Raw genomic sequence first — 17,414 nt, 5'->3', positions numbered from 1 at the left:
TTAGAAGAACAAAGAAGGTATTTGAAGAGAGCATTAAGGAATCTAAAGGTAGGCTATTGTAAACTACATTTATCTCATTAAAACGTTTCCTTGAGTGATGTCTGACAGGATATTGAGTATCTTATCAGGTGTTTGAGTGTACATATTTAGCTAAAAGTTATTTAACCTAGGCTATGGTCAAAAAATGTACAAAACATAGACTAGAATAGGGCCTACATTTTTATGGATTCTATCTTCAACCCTAAATGTAATTCTTCATTGGGCTTTTATATTTGTAAAAAGGTTCTCTGGTTCCTTGTAATTGTTGCTAGTTACCAATCTAGGCTAGCATAGGTTATAGGCCTATCTAAAAGGTTGACTCAGATCACTTAATAGCTCATGGCATTGTTCTTTAAGCAGTCACATTAATTCAAAAAAGAAAAAATAACTGTTTTTTGGCCAAATCAGGGTATAAACAAGACTGCTACCACATAAAATACTATAATGGCACTTACTATCCATTCCAGCAAAAGGTAAAGGCTGAGCACCAGTTTGCTGTTCCAAGGCTGATTCTATATCAAACCTCAAATGGCTAACAGGCGCTATGAGAGCTTCCATTTTAAATATGATTTTGAAGAGCCTTGAAGATAAACAGTTATTCTCACTTAAAACTTCAGATTTTCTACAAAGAAAATCTGAATTTTGTCACAGAATGTCACAAAATGGAATTTTGAAATGTTTGCTAAAAGCAGTCTATCCTGAATAGTAGAAAAAATGTCCCAAAATAAATTTTTAATTTGAGACTGAATAAAGAATACAGTATAATTAGGCTTATTCTAACGATAAAAATATAAACACAAAATAACAATCCTTCTTAACTTTTACTATGCTAAAACTTTCCTTTTGAAATAATTACAAATGTCCGATAGGGATGTTATCTGTGCGTTCAATTTAAAATCACAGTAATGTGACTGTCGCCTACCTTCACATTAGAGGCCTTTTTTCGCGTCAACCAGCTGGTTTAACCAATGACAGCTTTGGTTTAACCAGCTTGAATGTTTAACGCGAAAACGGAAAAAATTACATATGGTTGAGCTCAAACAAAACTGGTTCGCGAAAACACTCTTTTTACTTGTCGGTTTGGGCAAAAAATTTCAAACATAAAACATCCGTATAGTGTTAAGAGTGTCATTCTATTATAATTAAATGATTTAGCACTGGCTTAATTTCCTCCGGATTTAACATATTTCACATTAGTTTGAGGTCAGAGAGAATTGAAAAATGATCTAGCATACTCTCTGGTATATTTGAAGAGATAGGAAGGTTCTGATTTAGTGGAATCTTTGGTTAAATTGTTCAGGTAATATATTGGAAAATGTTGTATTCATACTGTAAAAGCAAAATTATCTATAAAAAAGTCCTAAATGATAAGACTTTAGCTTTGTTGAGCTACCCTAAACAGAGGATAAAATTCTAGTTTGACTTCTTTTTGTTTTGATTTGGAATTCTACTAGCCTACCAGGCTATATATTAAATTTCCATTCAAATTCCAGTTTAGCTACTTTTTGCTATCTTTGATTGGGGTTATGTTAGGTGAATGAAACTTTCAGTGATTAATCCATAGCTAAAAACATACTCTGAGAAGCTATTGCTAAGCTTATGTGATAACCCTCTTCTGTTTTTAAATCTGGGAATTTTGCATACTGGACTGGTCTGTAACTATTAAAATTTTGGTAAAACAACATCTAACCTTAATTTTCAGCAAGCAGTTTCTGTTTCTCTGGTTTTAGCTCTGAAAATGCAATTCTTGTTATTTGAGTAGAATTTTAAGCCATTTACCTTTGTTTCGTATTTAAATATAGAGAAATGTATATCCTGAAAGTTTCCAAATCTTGGAAACTTCATAAATTGAAATTGAGCAAAGTTATGACACTAAAAACGCTTTTTTCTTGTCATTTAAGTAGAAGATTTATTTTGCAAGGGTTTCACTTTTATAACACAAGCGTTTTTAAGGGTGTGGACCAAATATTAAGATTTCCAACTGTCATTATCACTAACCAGCAATTCTACAGGATTTAATCCTTATTTCATTAGACAATGTGAATTAAGGTAATTTAAGGCAAACATTTTTAAGAGAGAGAAAGAGTAGAGTTGGATGCTCCAAAATACTTTCCCATGATATAGTTTCATCTCTAGACCCATCCCTAAAAGTTTCATTTTCCTAACCTAAACCTTTTTCAAGATAATACAAATTTATCTAAACTAGAATTTTACCAAACAGAAGTTTAACCTAATAATTTGTAATAACATATTGTTCAGGCTAGCCTTTGCAATCCCTACAAATTTTGACTGTTCACAATAAAGCACTATTACAGGCTTAGCCTAACAAAAGAAAATAGCAAACTGCTTAATCCTAATAAAAAAAAATCCAAAGGACTTTATATTTCTTCAATACAAAATATATACTAAATTTTTGTTTTCAGTAGAATACTGGTTAAGTATAAACCAGCAAATGTTTAAGAATTTTTTGAGGGGGGACAGCTGCCTAAAATTAACAAAATATTTCTGATAAGCACAAAAATATAACAAATTAAGCTAAACTAGGAAAATAGTTTTTTTCTCACTGACAGTTACCATAACACATAATGTGTTGTAAGATTTTTGCAGTACTTGTGCATTATAGCCACCACATTCAAGTTCTATTGAGAAGTTTAGTTTGGCTAATGTTAATGATATAAAATAAAAAATGATGAATATATAAAACTTTATCAACAAAATTATGAAAACCACAACAAAGAATCCTGGAATTTGTAAATCAGCATCATATCTAAATATACTGTATCTTACATTGTGATAGATTGTTTTAACGCCCTACTGTACAGGGGTAAATATTTAAATTATGTATCATAGGCAATTATCTGAAGAGTAATCTATTAAAAGTCTCCTGAGCTAACTAGGGAAGTTTTTTCTTTCTTTTTTACTTGCTTTAGCCTGTATCCAGTTCCTGATTGCCATTTAAATTCCATATTCATAGTTAAATAACATAAGCCTTTGTATATAGACTATACCTTGTTGCTAATTTTTCTGGGCATAGAATGTTTGATTTGGTAAAGCCCTAGAGAAGGACCTGAAGAGAAAGGAACATAATAAAAAAAAAAATTCATGCTTCATAATTTTTAGAATAATAGCTGGTAACACATTTTATATTCAACTTTGCTCTACTTTACCCCTCAATCCTCCCAATATAAAAATGTATTGCTGAAATTTCCTATTTTCCATTTGTTTTGTCAATCTGTCTCTCTAACTTCATCCCATGTAGCTGTAAATTAAACAAATGTGACAAACAATAACTAGAAAAACAGGTGACAGGAGGTTAAATGCATTGAAAATATGAAATTTGAGCCATATTTCTGCACATTGGGAGGGGGATTGAGATAAAGCATAGCCTAACTTAATGATTTTCTCTTGCTATGTAGGGTAATTGGAAGGTCACTTGTATATCATGCTGTCCTTTTCAGTTTTAGTTGGATAGAAAAAATCCAAAGAAAGTCCCCTTTGAAAAGATAGGAGCCACAAAGTGAGATTGTATTTGTCAAAGCTTGGAGGTTTGTCCCTTCTGTCTGTTTAAACAAAACAGAATCTTAATTGAAGCTTTGTTCATTTCTATCTTAAGGGTGCACAACAATTATGATATAAGGTACTTTTCTTTATTCAATTGTCTTCTTTGTTGTCTAAAAGACTTTTTTTTAATCTAGATGTTTCATAAATTGCTCATTTTTACCACAAGTTCATTTGACCTACTTTGAAATCCCTGGTCTTAAAATTACACTTGACTTTGTTAAAGCTAGGAGACATAGACCTTGTGTTTGTTTAAAGAAAGTGAATAAACATTAGTAATTTGTATTGCACTAAAGCCCTAGGGCCATCACAATTCCAAACAAAAAAGAAACTTCACTTTAGAATATTCAACATTGTCTAACATAACAGAAACAAAGAAGAAAAATTATAAAATTTTACTTCTGCACTCTACTGTCAACATGAGAAATTGTCCAAAATTTTAAAATCTTGCAAAACATTCATCCCTCATCACATTCACCAGCCATCTCTCATCAAACCTACACTTCATTTCTCATCTCACTCAATCCTACAAATGCATCAAATGACCCACTCTCTCATTAGTGCTTCCATAGATATGGTCAAAGTAAGAGCCATCTTGCTTACATTTTATTATATCTAGAAGTTTTCTGTAGCTAAGTCAGTACTTAAATATTTCATACACCTTTGCAAACAACCTTAAGATGGTAAAATAGGTTGGATTATCCAAATTTTTAGTTACCACAATATATTTCAATCATTATTGTAATATAAAGGGCAGCCAATAGTAAAGGACCTGAATAAATATTTTAAGGTAATTAAAAAGGTTTATTACTCAAAAACTTGATAAAACTAAAAGGGACTTCTTAATGATTGATTACTTTAAAATATCTACATTATACACAACAATAAACCTTTGCTATAAAGGAAAAGTCAGTAAGGCCCAAAATCTATTCGATACTAATTGTGGTTTGAGACAGTTTGCTGAATGTCTAAATGATTTTAGATAGTAATGAAGATAAAATGTGGGCAAACTCAACACCAATATGCAAGTAAGTAAATATGGCAGCACTGACACATCAAGGTCTAAACTGGCAGTGCTAATTTCCACTTTGTGACCCTTTGGCCAAGAATTGCAATTAAGGGCTGGGGGCCAGAAATCTTGTGCTTTTGTACACCCTCCCTGCTTACCTTTTGTATATTTCTCCATTTGCCTATTTAGAGCTGGTTTAGATCTGTCTAACATCACTGACCCCCATTTAAATAAAATAAACAGACAATACTTGGAATCAAACCTGTACCCCATGGACAAATGATTTCTTACTAAGAGTGCTTTCCACTTAGCCAAGAATATTATTACAACCAGAGTAGAACAACTATTAAAAAAAAAAATATTGAAAAAAAAAAACAAGATGGATTTGCAGCCATTTTCACTAATCTTCAATACACATTGTATTTTACTTAGACAAGTTATTGTAAGGCAGGTGTCAACAAAGCTCCAGCAGGGATTGCTTTACTTAAGATGCAAACTAGCATCATGAATACTTAGCTGGTAAAAACCAAATACACTAGCAATGCCAGGAATTAAACCTGTACCCCTTGGACAAAGGATTCCCAAACCAGAGTGCCAACAACTTAGCAAGGAACACAAATGTGACCAGAGAACTATTATTTAAAAAAAGAAATATTGAAAAAAACTCAATTCATGGTTGTTGCCATTTTCTCTACTGTCCCATAAACAATATATTTTATTCAGACAAATTAATTTTAAGACAGGTATCAACAAAACTCCATCAGGGATTGTATTTACTTAAGATACAACAAGCAATGTGATTGCATAGCTTTGTGATATTCTAGTCTTAAATAATGATAAAAAAGCAAATTTACATTTGCTATTTGTTTTCCAAACCATTTTAAGCAAAACCATTTGCAACAGCAATACGTCCATGGTTAGATTAGTGTCTATCCAAAATGCTTTACAACAGAAGGGACACATTTCTTGCAAAGCAAATACTCAGCTTTAATGCTATTCTGTGTCATCTCTAAAAAATTAAACTGTATCAGGTGTATTTTGATATAAGATACTTCTAAGACTCTTAGCAAGGGGGCAGGCATTTCTTCACAATTTATACAATGTGTAAAAGAGCACCAGGGGGTGAGAATGAAAAAAAACTTTCAGGGATGCGTCTAAAGGCTAAAGTATGTTCTGGGAAGGTCTGCTTACATGGAGTACAAAGAAACTGTTTCACAGCTTTCCTCAATCCACTTTATAAGGTTTTAAAGATATGCAAAGACATTTCCTAAATTTTGAAAAAAAAATATTGATATGGCTTAAAATGCTACTTAAATAAAAGGAATTGCATTTTAAGAGCTAAAGCCAGAGTAAAAGAAACTGATAATTAAAAATTAAGGTAAATCTTGTTTTGTCAAAATTTCAATAGTATAGGTATAGACCTTTTGAGTAAGCAATTATCTAAGACTTAGAAATCAGAAAAGGGTTGACATAGAAGCCTGGCAGCACCTTCCCAGAGTGTTTTTGACCCTGGATTAATTACTGGGTTTCATTCTTGTAACCTATTCCCTTTCCAAGATAATGAAAATTAGCTAAACTAGAATTTTACGTATTTTTTGCTTTGGATTCATTATTGGAAGTTCTATTTTCCTGACTTAACCCATTTCTAAGATAGCAAACAGTAGCCAAACTAGAGTTTGACCTGAAAATTTATCCATGGCCCTATAGGGTAAGGCTGAAATGTAAAAAGTTCTGACAAAGATGCAACATATCTTGAAGCATCTAGTAAGAATAGTAATTGGATTAACAATGCTTTATAACCACTAGGGTCTTGCTTCATCAAGGTTTTATCTCTGAAGCCAAATTACCAAGCTAAGGTCAAGCCTAGGGCATCAAAAGGATGAAACAAAGATTTCCAAGTATCTACATAAGTTTTCAAAAGCATATTCAAACTCTTGACTTCCTGTCTTAAGGCCTATGTGAATCAAATTGCAGGATATAACCCAACATTTATCCAAATAGCCCTAATACGAAAAAAAAAAATTAAACCTTACTTTTGCGAGGCTAGAATTCTATTTGTCAGCTTATAATTCTTATTTTATATAGACTTATTTATAGCCTACGAATTCTTCTTTTCGAAATCTACGCCTGAAAAGGTCAACCAACAATTATGAATGGTAGAACCCTACGGTTAAAAACAATGACAGTTCTGGTTAAATTAGAGTTCAACCAGTCAATTGTTTCACGCAAAATCACTTTTCATGACAACCTGGTTTGTCACTGTTTCACGCAAAAACAGCGGTTGAGCTCAACCACACCGAGTGGTTGAGCTCAAACAGTCTCTTTGGTTGACGCGAAAAAAGGCCTTAGGCTTAGTAGTGTACTGAATATCAATCAAGAGTTTATGAGTAAATAGAAATTGGTATTGTAAGATTATCAAGGTCAGTTAAAGCATGTCACTTATTACATTAAATGGTAAAAGTCTAGTTGATTGACTTCTTGCTCTCTCAGAAAGGGGTAGGTAGGCTACTTCAAAATACCTTCCCAGGACATACTTTAGCCTGTAGACCCACACCCCTGAAAGTTTTATTTGGTAAAACTCTAGTTAATTGACTTTTTGCTATCTCAGAAAGGGTTTAGGTTAGAAAAATGAAACTTTCAGGGATGAATCTACAGATTAAAGTAGCTTATGTCCTGGGAAGGACATAACTCCACTCCTTCTCCCTATAGAGGACGCTGGCCTTTGATGACTTTTAAAAATATGTGTGTTATAAAAGTGAAACCTTGCAAAATAGATCTTCTGCTTGATTGAAGTACAACGAAATTGTTTTCAGCTTCATAACTTTGCTCAATTCCATTTTATAAGGTTTTAAAGATATGCAAATACATTTCCTAAATTTAAAAAAAAACATTGATAAGGCAAAAATTCCGCTCAAATAACAGGAATTGCATTTTCAGAACTAAAGGTTAGAGAAACAGCAACTAGTAACTGAAAATTAAGGTAAAATGTTGTTTTGTCAAATTTCAATAGGCTAGGTATAAGCCTGTCATGTAGGCAAATTTCAGGGCCCTCTAGAGAAAGAAGTAGTGGTGGTGGGTACTTTAAAATACCCTCTGGAGACATACTTTAGCCTGTAGACCCATCCCTGAAAGTTTCATTTTCCTAACCTAAACCCTTTCCAAGAAAGCAAGAAGTCAATTGACTAGAATTTTACTGTTTATTTTCCTAACCTAACCCCTTTCTAAAATAGCAAGAAGTCAATCAACTAGAATGTTACCCCTTAATTAGCAGCTTGGAGCAAAATAAGGATTTTCTGTCCTTTTGATGCTCCAGTGATGAAAAAAAATTGTTTGATGTAGGTTGTTGATCTATACTCTTGTGGAGGACACTACAGCTTCCCTGTTGTAAAGAAACTCCTGGTAGAGCCATTCCTTATCAAGGTTAGACTTGAACATGTTGCCTCAGACAGTTGATATCACAGATTGATAACTCATTGGCTAAAAAAATGACTTCTATGTCTACTTGTGGAATGCTGTATGAGGAGATTCATTGAATATCTTCTAGTACCAGAATGCAAGGGCTGTACAAAGAGACCAGGAAGGGTGTTTTAGAAAAGATTTTTTTTTGGTTAAAATCATGTGACCCCTTTTTCTTCAGTATGTCAGTGTTGGCAGCTTCAAACAATGTAGTCTTTCTTTGTTTGAACATTTATTCATGCTGCTAACCATCTTAGTGGCATGACACTGAACATCCTCAAGCAACTTCTTATCTTTTTTGAAAAAGGGGCTGCCAATGACATTCCAACCTCCAGTTGTGGGTGTTCAAGTGCCTTGTATAACTTCACAAAAACTCTTTTTATGATACTGAGGGATTTATTTGCAGAAGATAGAACAGACTTAGCATGGCTGCTAAACTTTAATTGGTGATCAACAATAACCCTAAGATCTCTTTCATCAGAAACAGCAGAAGGGAAGTTGTCTTGAAGGAAATGCTCATGATGCTTGTTATGTTTGCCATAATGGATGACATGGCATTTGTCAACATTAAAAGCAGGGAGCCACATGCTAGCTTAATTTTCAGCTAAGGTAGCCTAGGCTTAATGTTGGGTAGGTCTGGCTGGTTCCTGCTTGCTACCATTTTGTTGTCTCATTGATGTTTGGTAAAGGTCTAGAGTAGGTGCTATTGAGAAGAAAACATAAATAACTGTAATTAATTGTAGGCAAGATTAATTGTAGTGAACATATTCTGACTCCACTATACTTTACCCCCAACTCCTCTAAAGGGGGAGGGGAAATTCATATTCTAAATTATATATTTCCCATATATTTTGCACTCATGTTTTTCTGTTTCTTGTTTTGTCATAATTGATTCAGTTTTTAGTCACTCATGTTTTTCTGTTTCTTGTTTTGTCATAATTGATTCAGTTTTTAGTCACTCAGGTTGAAACAAAAAGAGACACTTTTGCAGAATACTAGGCTAATATTACTACTGCTAATAACTCATCACAATACCAAGCTACTGAGGCCAACACATCACAATCAATTCAAAGCCTCCCTCTTTACACCCTCCCAGGAAGTTCCCATTTCCCATAAATTTTTCCTTACATCCATCACCATGACCAAGGATAAGCTGCTTTCTGTTTAGCTCTAGAAAGCTGACCTTTATGGATAATCTTGGTAATCTTTCATCCTTCTTCAGCAGAATTTGCCCTAGCCATTTCTCTCATTGTAGCCCTGGAAAGCAGGATTGGACCACACTTTTTTTTACAGCCTAGTGTTTGAAATAAAGTCAGTCAGTCAGGTACCATAATCAGTCCATAGGCAATTTCTCTAGAAAAGATCTAGCAAATCTGCATTTGTTATTTTTTGAGTGTCCATGCTTCAGAATCATATTTTACCACTGTCATTCTAATATTAGTTTGCAGGCTTATAGCAACAAAGACCACACTGCCTTTCCATAACAAACAAATACAAAGTAGAGACAATAGGGAGCCCTATGTCCAAGGGCTGTCTTCAGCACAACACATGAATATAAGAGAAACTATATATATATATATATATATATATATATATATATATATATATATATATATATATATATATATATATATATATATATATATATATATATATATATAAAAGAACTTACATCAAATTGTGAGAATTAAAACTAAATAATTAAAAACACTTTTTTTTAAAAATAGCCCTAGCATCCCTACTTCAACAAAGTTCAACCAGGACTGGCAATAAGAATGAAATGAGAATATAAGCTGATTCAAACTAAAGAGAACAAAATGATTAATGATTTGGGAATAAAACAGGCGGTTTGAGAATCAATCGAAATTAATCTCAAAATAAATAATAATATTTCTTTGAACAGTCTAGAGAAGAGCTACAGACATTGTTAAAACTGTTGAACTTCCCATCAAAGTACTTACCCAACCTATCTTCCAAAAATGAGCCCCTGAGAGTTGTCTCCAAAGCCATGGAATTCAGGTTGGAAGTCAAGAATAAATCCTGCATGAGAGAAATCAAGAGCTGCATATCAGAAAATCTAGCATTCTTTGACCATGGCTGGAAAACAGTTGGGCTCAAGGTTGATGCTTCAAAGCACAGACTTGGAGCCAAGCTATCCTCAAATGGGAAGATAGTAGGTTTTGCATACATCCTTATCAAGACTGAACAGAACTATTTTCAGCTAGAAAAAGAACTCTTTGCAATTGTGTTTGAGTGCAAACACTTTCATCATTATATCTATGGGCATAAAACCATCTTAACAACAGATCATCACCCTGTTGTAAAGACCATCCCGTTGTCTCTACTCCACAATTGCATCAGCGTGATTACAGCAAATGATCATCCAAATCCAGCTGTATGACCTAGAAGTAAACTATAACTCTATATAAGATATTTTGGTACCAGATGTACTCTCTGCCTTCACTTGCAGGATACCAATGCCCAAATGCAGAATAAAAACCAAGTCTGTGTGCACACATTAATGCAATCTCTGCCAGCAAGTAACTCCAAACTAGAAGAAATATGTGATGAGACGAAGAAAGGTGCTCATATGAAACAAAGAAGAAAAAACACAACAAAATGAAAAAAAAAATTAAAATAGCAGAAAAAAACGTGGGTAGGGTCAGCCAGTTGAACAATATGAAGCAAAAATAAGCCAATATTTAGACAAGGACCTCTTCTATGTCATCCTCAGTGCTAATAGAAAAAAAACACCCTCCACCACCACGCCAAAGGCAATGCTGCATACCCGCAGCAGCAGGATGATTAGACCACCCATACGGCTAGACATGTAAGCAGACATTACTAAATAAAAGGAAGGGAGATGCAACATTGTGACTAATCTGCTTGCTTGTGCTTATATTATGCTTTTCTTTCGTGTGCTTGTATTATGGTTTTATTTTAGGTGCTTGGGTTTTAATTAAACCATAAATCAAAGAAGTCTACAATACTGTCACTAATTCTTCCTCTCAAGATAAATTTTCCTTCACATCCAAGGTGTCACAAATTTTTTCATTTTCCTCTTTTTCTGTTAACTCTATCATGGGTTAGAACATTCTCAAAATGTTCTGCCCATCTCTCTTTTACTCTTTCCTTATCACAACTTGTGACCTTATTATTATCTTTAACTGGGACAAGTTCAGATTGACTACTCTCTCTCAATTTATTAACATGCCAGTTCAACATTTTACTATTATGCTGTTTAGCAGTATCTTCTAGATCCCCAGCAATGTTATCTATGGCATCCATTTGACACCTCCTTAGTTCATATTCTAATGTTTTCTTCACTCTCTTTACATTCCTTTTATTTTCATATGATCTATTACTCAGGTAGCTGTTTTACAAGCCCCTTCTCCTCTATATTAAACATAAAGAATTTTCACCTATATTCCTAGCTGCAAACACCAAAAGTGAGAAGAACAATAGAAATTTCTCAAGACTGTGGGAAACAAATTAGAATGAATATTTAGGCCCTATGTCCAAGGGCCATCCTCAGTAATACAAAAAAATATAAGTTCTGGTTGAACTTTGCTGAGGTAAGGATGCTGGGACTGTTTTGAAAAATTATTCATTTTAGTTTTATTGATTTTATCATGTTGTGAGTTTTTTCTTCTTATATATTTCTGTATTGCTGAGGACAGCCCTTGGACATGAGGCTGAAATACTCATTCCCATTTGTCTTTTTCCCACTGTTTTGAGAAACCCCTATTGTTCTTCTTGTTTTTGGTGTTTGTGATGGAAAGGCAGTATGATCATCGTCGCTGTTCTTACCTGCATTCCTATCTTTCTTCCCTAAGGCATCTTCAGCAACTTCACAAATTATTGGCAGAATGTATTAGGAAATATATAATTTTTGCTATACCTTTGCAGATTAGGGGTGGTAAGGGTTACAGGTTCAAGTATAGTGGAACTGCAGTCAAAATGTGTGCTACAATTTTTCTGCACATTATGAAGTGAGAATTGTTTTCTTAGCATATATCCTTCTAAATACCCTCTACTCCAGACCTTCGCCAATCTTTTTTATCCATCTTTACTAAGTTTTGTCAAAATTCGAGATAATTTGTTTTTTGGTGTCTTCATAATTAGTTGGGTTTAAAAAATGACACTTTGCCCCCCCCCCCTTACAAAGGATATATTGAGATCTTCTTGGGATGTACATAATAACTAAAAATGAATCTATTAAGTACAATGGAAGGATCTAATTGACAATACAATTTGAACTCTGTTCTATATTTAAAGAAACTAACGGCATCATTTTTTATCTAGTTAATTTTAATAGCCTTAATTTTAGATGTAGAAGGAAAATGTTAGTAGAAAATACAAAAAAAAAACTGAGCAAGTAATAGACATTCGACGTGAGGTATGGTAAATGAATTGTGTATTGTCTGTCGAATGCGTACACTTTTGCTTTTCACCGAGTCTACCTCTAACTTAAATTCTGCCTTTTGACACCAAGTTTACACAAAGGGGCTTGGTGCTTGACCCCTTGAGTAAGACTTCTTAATCCTACCCTTTTGACTATGGAATATTTCTTAATTAAAGTTACGGTAATTTAATTGTATAGATGAATTCCAAGAAACCTACTAAAGACCAATAAAAGTTGGTCTTTGTTGTAGACAAAACCGAAAAACTTCTGGGATGGACCTTTTGTGCAGGTAAAACTGTCACTTAAATTGGGATTCGTGTATCGTCAATCGGGTATCAAAAGTTTGTATCTCCATAAATGTAAATTTTCGGAAGAGCAAAATGACCTCACAACTTCTTATTTCCCCTCCAATAACCGAAAAACAGAATAGATTGATAAGTATTGATGTTACATATTAATTTGTTTTTGTTTTACAGTTCTCGGAGGGGAACAAAAGAGTAGCAAGTTATTTTTTTCTCTCCTGAAAATTTAGTTATGGACATATGACCTTTTAATACCCAACTGATGATTTACGAAATATTGTACTTTAAAGCACAAAATAACAGTTATGTTGTAATATAACGATCGATGTAGCGAACTGTAAGTAAGGAGCGACTCGGCACAATCAGTGACGGTCTAGGCCTGGACATGGGGGGCAGCTACCCCCTCCCAGTTTTTTTTTACATGTGACATAAAATTTTGTTTATTTTTTTATTTTTTACACCCCTGTAATATACCTTGTCCTCCTCAGATTATGAGGCATAAAGCTGCTACTGGGTACAATAGTAATCTAAACTCTGAAACACGAAATTATGAAGACAATAGGTACATCAGAAGTATTTACTTTTTATGCTGATTCCAAATATATAAAAATTCATTAAGTTTCATGTTACACATCAAAAGCTTTCACCCTTAGAAACTCCGTCTGATTTTAAAAAGGTGGAACCACCCCCATAAAGTCCGTCTGATTTTAAAAAGGTGGAACCACCCCCATAAAGTCAATGAATCTTAATTAAAATCTCACCATCAGATTGAGCGAATTAGAAAATCGTGCTAATATGAGATTTCTAGCTTCCCATCTGCAAAAACATGAAATTTCGCATTTTTGGCCAGAAGAAAGATTAAAGATGCGTGTTTATTTGGTTTTTTTCCAGGGTTGGTTGTATCGAACCAATGATCCAGGAATGTCGGGTGGAGGCTCATTCTAACGGTAATCAAAAGTCCTTGTGTCTTTTTTAAGCGATCAAAAAGATTACAGGGCGACTAGCTCCCCTTCCATTCTTCTTTTTCCCCAAAGTCGCCCGATCAAAATCCTGAAATAGCCATTTTGTTCAGCATAGTTAAAAGGTCCAATAACTACGAGCAAAGAAAACGAGAGACTCCTGTCCAGCGTTACGGAGCTTTGAAGTAAACTGAATCAGTTTTCCGACTAAAATTGCACTGTAAGAGGATAATTTGTACCATTTGAACACCAGGTTCAAAATTTGTCGTCATGTGAAAGAATTTTATGATAAATTATAACTTGAAAAGATGTCCCAGTAAGAAAGTAGCAAATAAAACTAAAATATAGCCAACAGGAAAATGTGTATTGTTCCAAAAAAATTTACCAATTGTACCGCATTGTAGCTGGACCTCTAGATTGTTCCAAATTGGTACAATTGTACTGTTTTGGTAACGCTGCTGCTGTCCTATAATTCCATGGTAAAAAATGTGCTTTAATTCAACTGATTTCTTTTTGTGACATCACATTTTCTTTTAGACCAATTATATTACTCCTTGGGCGTTTGCCAAAAAGGAAAGCCAAATTACTTTTTTTTTAACCCGTTGCTGCATGTACCTATTGTTACTATATCATATTTTGAGCCAGAAAAAAGAACACTAAATTAAAAAAGAACAACAAGAAAAAGGCTATTTTTTCATTTTCTTTTTCAGGAAATTTTAAGCAGTAAGAAGACCAAACATTTTGTGTCACTACAATTTAAAAATCAACTCTCTGTTCTCTTGATGTCTTCGCTATAGCCTAAAGACAATAGTCGTTTTCAACTAGCGCATTTTGCTCTGAAATATTCAAATGACATCCCTTCTTGGGGTTCCTCTTAAATATTCATATCAGGAGACTGTGGGTCACACCAACTAAAATGAAACTTGATGAGGGATCAGTCTCCATCAAAACTTCTATTCAGCATATATTATTTTCGAATCTTATAAACACCAGATTTAATTTAATTGCAATGAAGATTAACATCTTATGACAGAAAAAGACATACCTAATTATAACAGTATAAACAACATAAGTATAAAATTATGGAGAGTAGTTTATATCAGTCATAACTAATTTTTATGGCACTTGGTATTAACCAAGTGACATATAGCAATCGCAAATTCTGTCTGTAAGTCCCGGTTTTGCTACTTTAATTCTGAAAAATTAGAAAAATGAGGTATTTTTAACTTACAAACGGGTGATCGGATCTCGATGAAATTTGATATTTAGAAGGATATCGTGTCTCAGAGCTCTTATTTTAAATCCCGACCGGATATGGTGACATTGGGAGGGGATCGGAGGGGGAAACCTAAAATCTTGGGAAACACTTAGAGTGGAGGGATCGGGATGAAACTTGGTGGGAAAAATAAGCACAAGTCCTATATACATGATTGACATAACCGGAACGGATCCGATCTCTTTGGGGTAGTTGGGGGGGGGGTTAATTCTGAAAATTAGAAAAAATGAGGTATTTTTAACTTACGAATGGGTGATCGGATATCAATGAAATTTGATATTTAGAAGGATATCGTGTCTCAAAGCTCTCATTTTAAATCCCGACCGGATCTGGTGACATTAGTGGGAGTTTGGGGTGGGGGAACCTAAAATCATAGAAAACGCTTAGATTGGAGGGATCGGGATGAAACTTGGTGGGAAAAATAAGCAAAAGTCTTTGATACGTGATTTACATAATTGGGACGGATCCGATCTATTGGGGGGGGGATTTTGAAAAATTAGAAAAAATGACGTATTTTTAACTTACGAAGGAGTGATCGGATATTGATGAAACTTCATATTTAGAAGGAGCTCGTAACTCAGATCTCTTATTTTTAATCTCAACCGGATACAGCTTAGAAAATACTTAAAGCGGAGAGATCAGGATGAAACTGGACGGGAAGAATGAAAACCTGTCTAAGATACGTGACTGACATAACCGGACCGGATCTGCTTTCTTTGTTGGAGTTGGGGTGGGTAATTTTGAAAATTGAGGTATTTGTAACTTACGAAAGGGTGACCAGATCTTAATGAAATTTGATATTTAGAAGGATCTTGTGCTTTAAAGCTCTAATTTAAAATTCCGACCAGATCCTGTGACATTGAGGGGGAGTTGGAGGGGGAAACCGGAATTCTTGAAAAACGTGAAAATTGGGGTATTTTTATATTACGAATAGGTGATCGGATCTTAATGAAATTAAATAAAAAAAAAACTAATTTTTTTAGCTGAAAGTAAAGAGCGACATTAAAACTTAAAACCAACAGAAATTACTCCGTATATAAAATGGTTTGTCCCCTCCGCAATGCCTCGCTCTTTACGCTAAAGCTTTTAATTGTTTTAAAAAGCAGAATTGTGGCAAAGAGTCAAGTTTTTAATTGTTTTAAAAAGTAGAATTGTGACAAAGAATCAAACTTTAGCGTAAAGAGCGAGGGATTGCGGAGGAGACAAACCATTTTATATACGGAGTAATTTCTGTTCGTTTTAAGTTTTAATGTCGCTCTTTACTTTCAGCTAAAAAATTAGTTTTTTTTTTTATTTAATTTCTGAACGTTTTTGAATTAATGGTTTTGGCTCTCCGCACATAAATTATTAAAATGAAATTTGTATATTAATTCTTTTTTTGGCTAAATGGCTTTCTCTTAGTTTTGATCAGACGATTTTGAGAAATACGGGGTGGAGAAGGAGGCCTAGTTGCCCTCCAATTTTTCGGTTGCTTAAAAAGGCAACTAGAACTTTTAATTTTTAACGAACGTTTTTATTAGTAAAAATTATACGTAACTTATAAATTAGCAACTTACGTAACAAACTTTCATAATCTTATATTTTTATTATGTATACATGGGGGTTTGTATCCTCGTTAATACCTCGCTCTTTACACTAAATCTTAAGTTTAGTCCTAATTCTTTAAGAATGACCCCTGAATCAGAAAGGCCGTAGAATAAATAGTTGAAATTACTAAAAATACTTTAGCATAAAGAGCGAGGTATTTATCTCCTCCTAAATACCTCGCTCTTTATGCTAAAGTATTTTTAGAACCCCTCATATGCGTTATAATCTCTGTTCGTTTTAAGTTTCAATGCTACTCCTCCCTTTCATTTGAAAAACGTTTTCATGTTTATTTTTCATTGTTTTCTAATTGTAATGCTAGAAAATCATGCGCCCTTTTCCTTGATTTTTTTCCCCCATGACAGATTCCTCCAAGGAAAGATCCTCCAACATAGCCCCCTCCCCTCAGCCCCACCCCCCAAACAAAATAAAATCCCCCTGAAAACGTCTGTACACTTCCCAATAACCATTACTATATGTAAACACTGGTCAAAGTTTGTAACTTGCAGCCCCTCCCCCAGGGATTGTGGGGGAGTAAATCATCCCTAAATACATAGTTATTATGGTTTTCGACTATGCTAAACAAAATGGCTATCTCAAAATTTTGATCCGTTGACATTGGGGAAAAAATGAGCGTGGGAGGGGGCCTAGATGCCCTCCAATTTTTTTGTTCACTAAAAAAGGGCTCTAGAACTTTTCATTTCCGTTAGAATGAGGTCTCTTGCGACATTCTAGGACCACTTGGTCGATACGATGACCCCTGGGAAAAAAAAAAACAAAAAACAAATAAACACGCACCCGTGATTTGTCTTCTGGCAAAAAATAC

The 17,414-nt window shown here is 34.1% G+C and overlaps 2 protein-coding genes across 2 annotated transcripts in view; one reads left to right on the top strand and one right to left on the bottom strand.

Moving 5' to 3' along the window:
• LOC136040079 (cleavage and polyadenylation specificity factor subunit 4-like) overlaps window positions 1–742 on the bottom strand; it is a 28,391-nt gene extending 27,649 nt beyond the window's left edge. The window contains exon 1 of the mRNA XM_065724154.1: window positions 495–742. Within this exon, the coding sequence (XP_065580226.1) occupies window positions 495–597 (103 nt within the window). The 5' untranslated portion in view covers window positions 598–742. The remainder of the gene's footprint in view (window positions 1–494) is intronic.
• Window positions 743–928: 186 nt separating this feature from the next.
• Window positions 929–17,414, top strand: part of LOC136040076 (diacylglycerol kinase epsilon-like) — an 88,778-nt gene continuing 72,292 nt past the window's right edge. The window contains exons 1-2 of the mRNA XM_065724151.1: window positions 929–972; window positions 6,956–7,026. The gene's annotated coding sequence lies outside the window, so the exon portion shown is untranslated. The remainder of the gene's footprint in view (window positions 973–6,955; window positions 7,027–17,414) is intronic.

This window comes from Artemia franciscana, chromosome 20 (assembly GCF_032884065.1).
Source record: "Artemia franciscana chromosome 20, ASM3288406v1, whole genome shotgun sequence".
Taxonomy (NCBI): Eukaryota; Metazoa; Arthropoda; class Branchiopoda; order Anostraca; family Artemiidae; genus Artemia; species Artemia franciscana.
The sequence above is the reverse complement of the archived record's forward strand: the minus strand, read 5'-3'. Positions and strand labels throughout refer to the sequence as shown.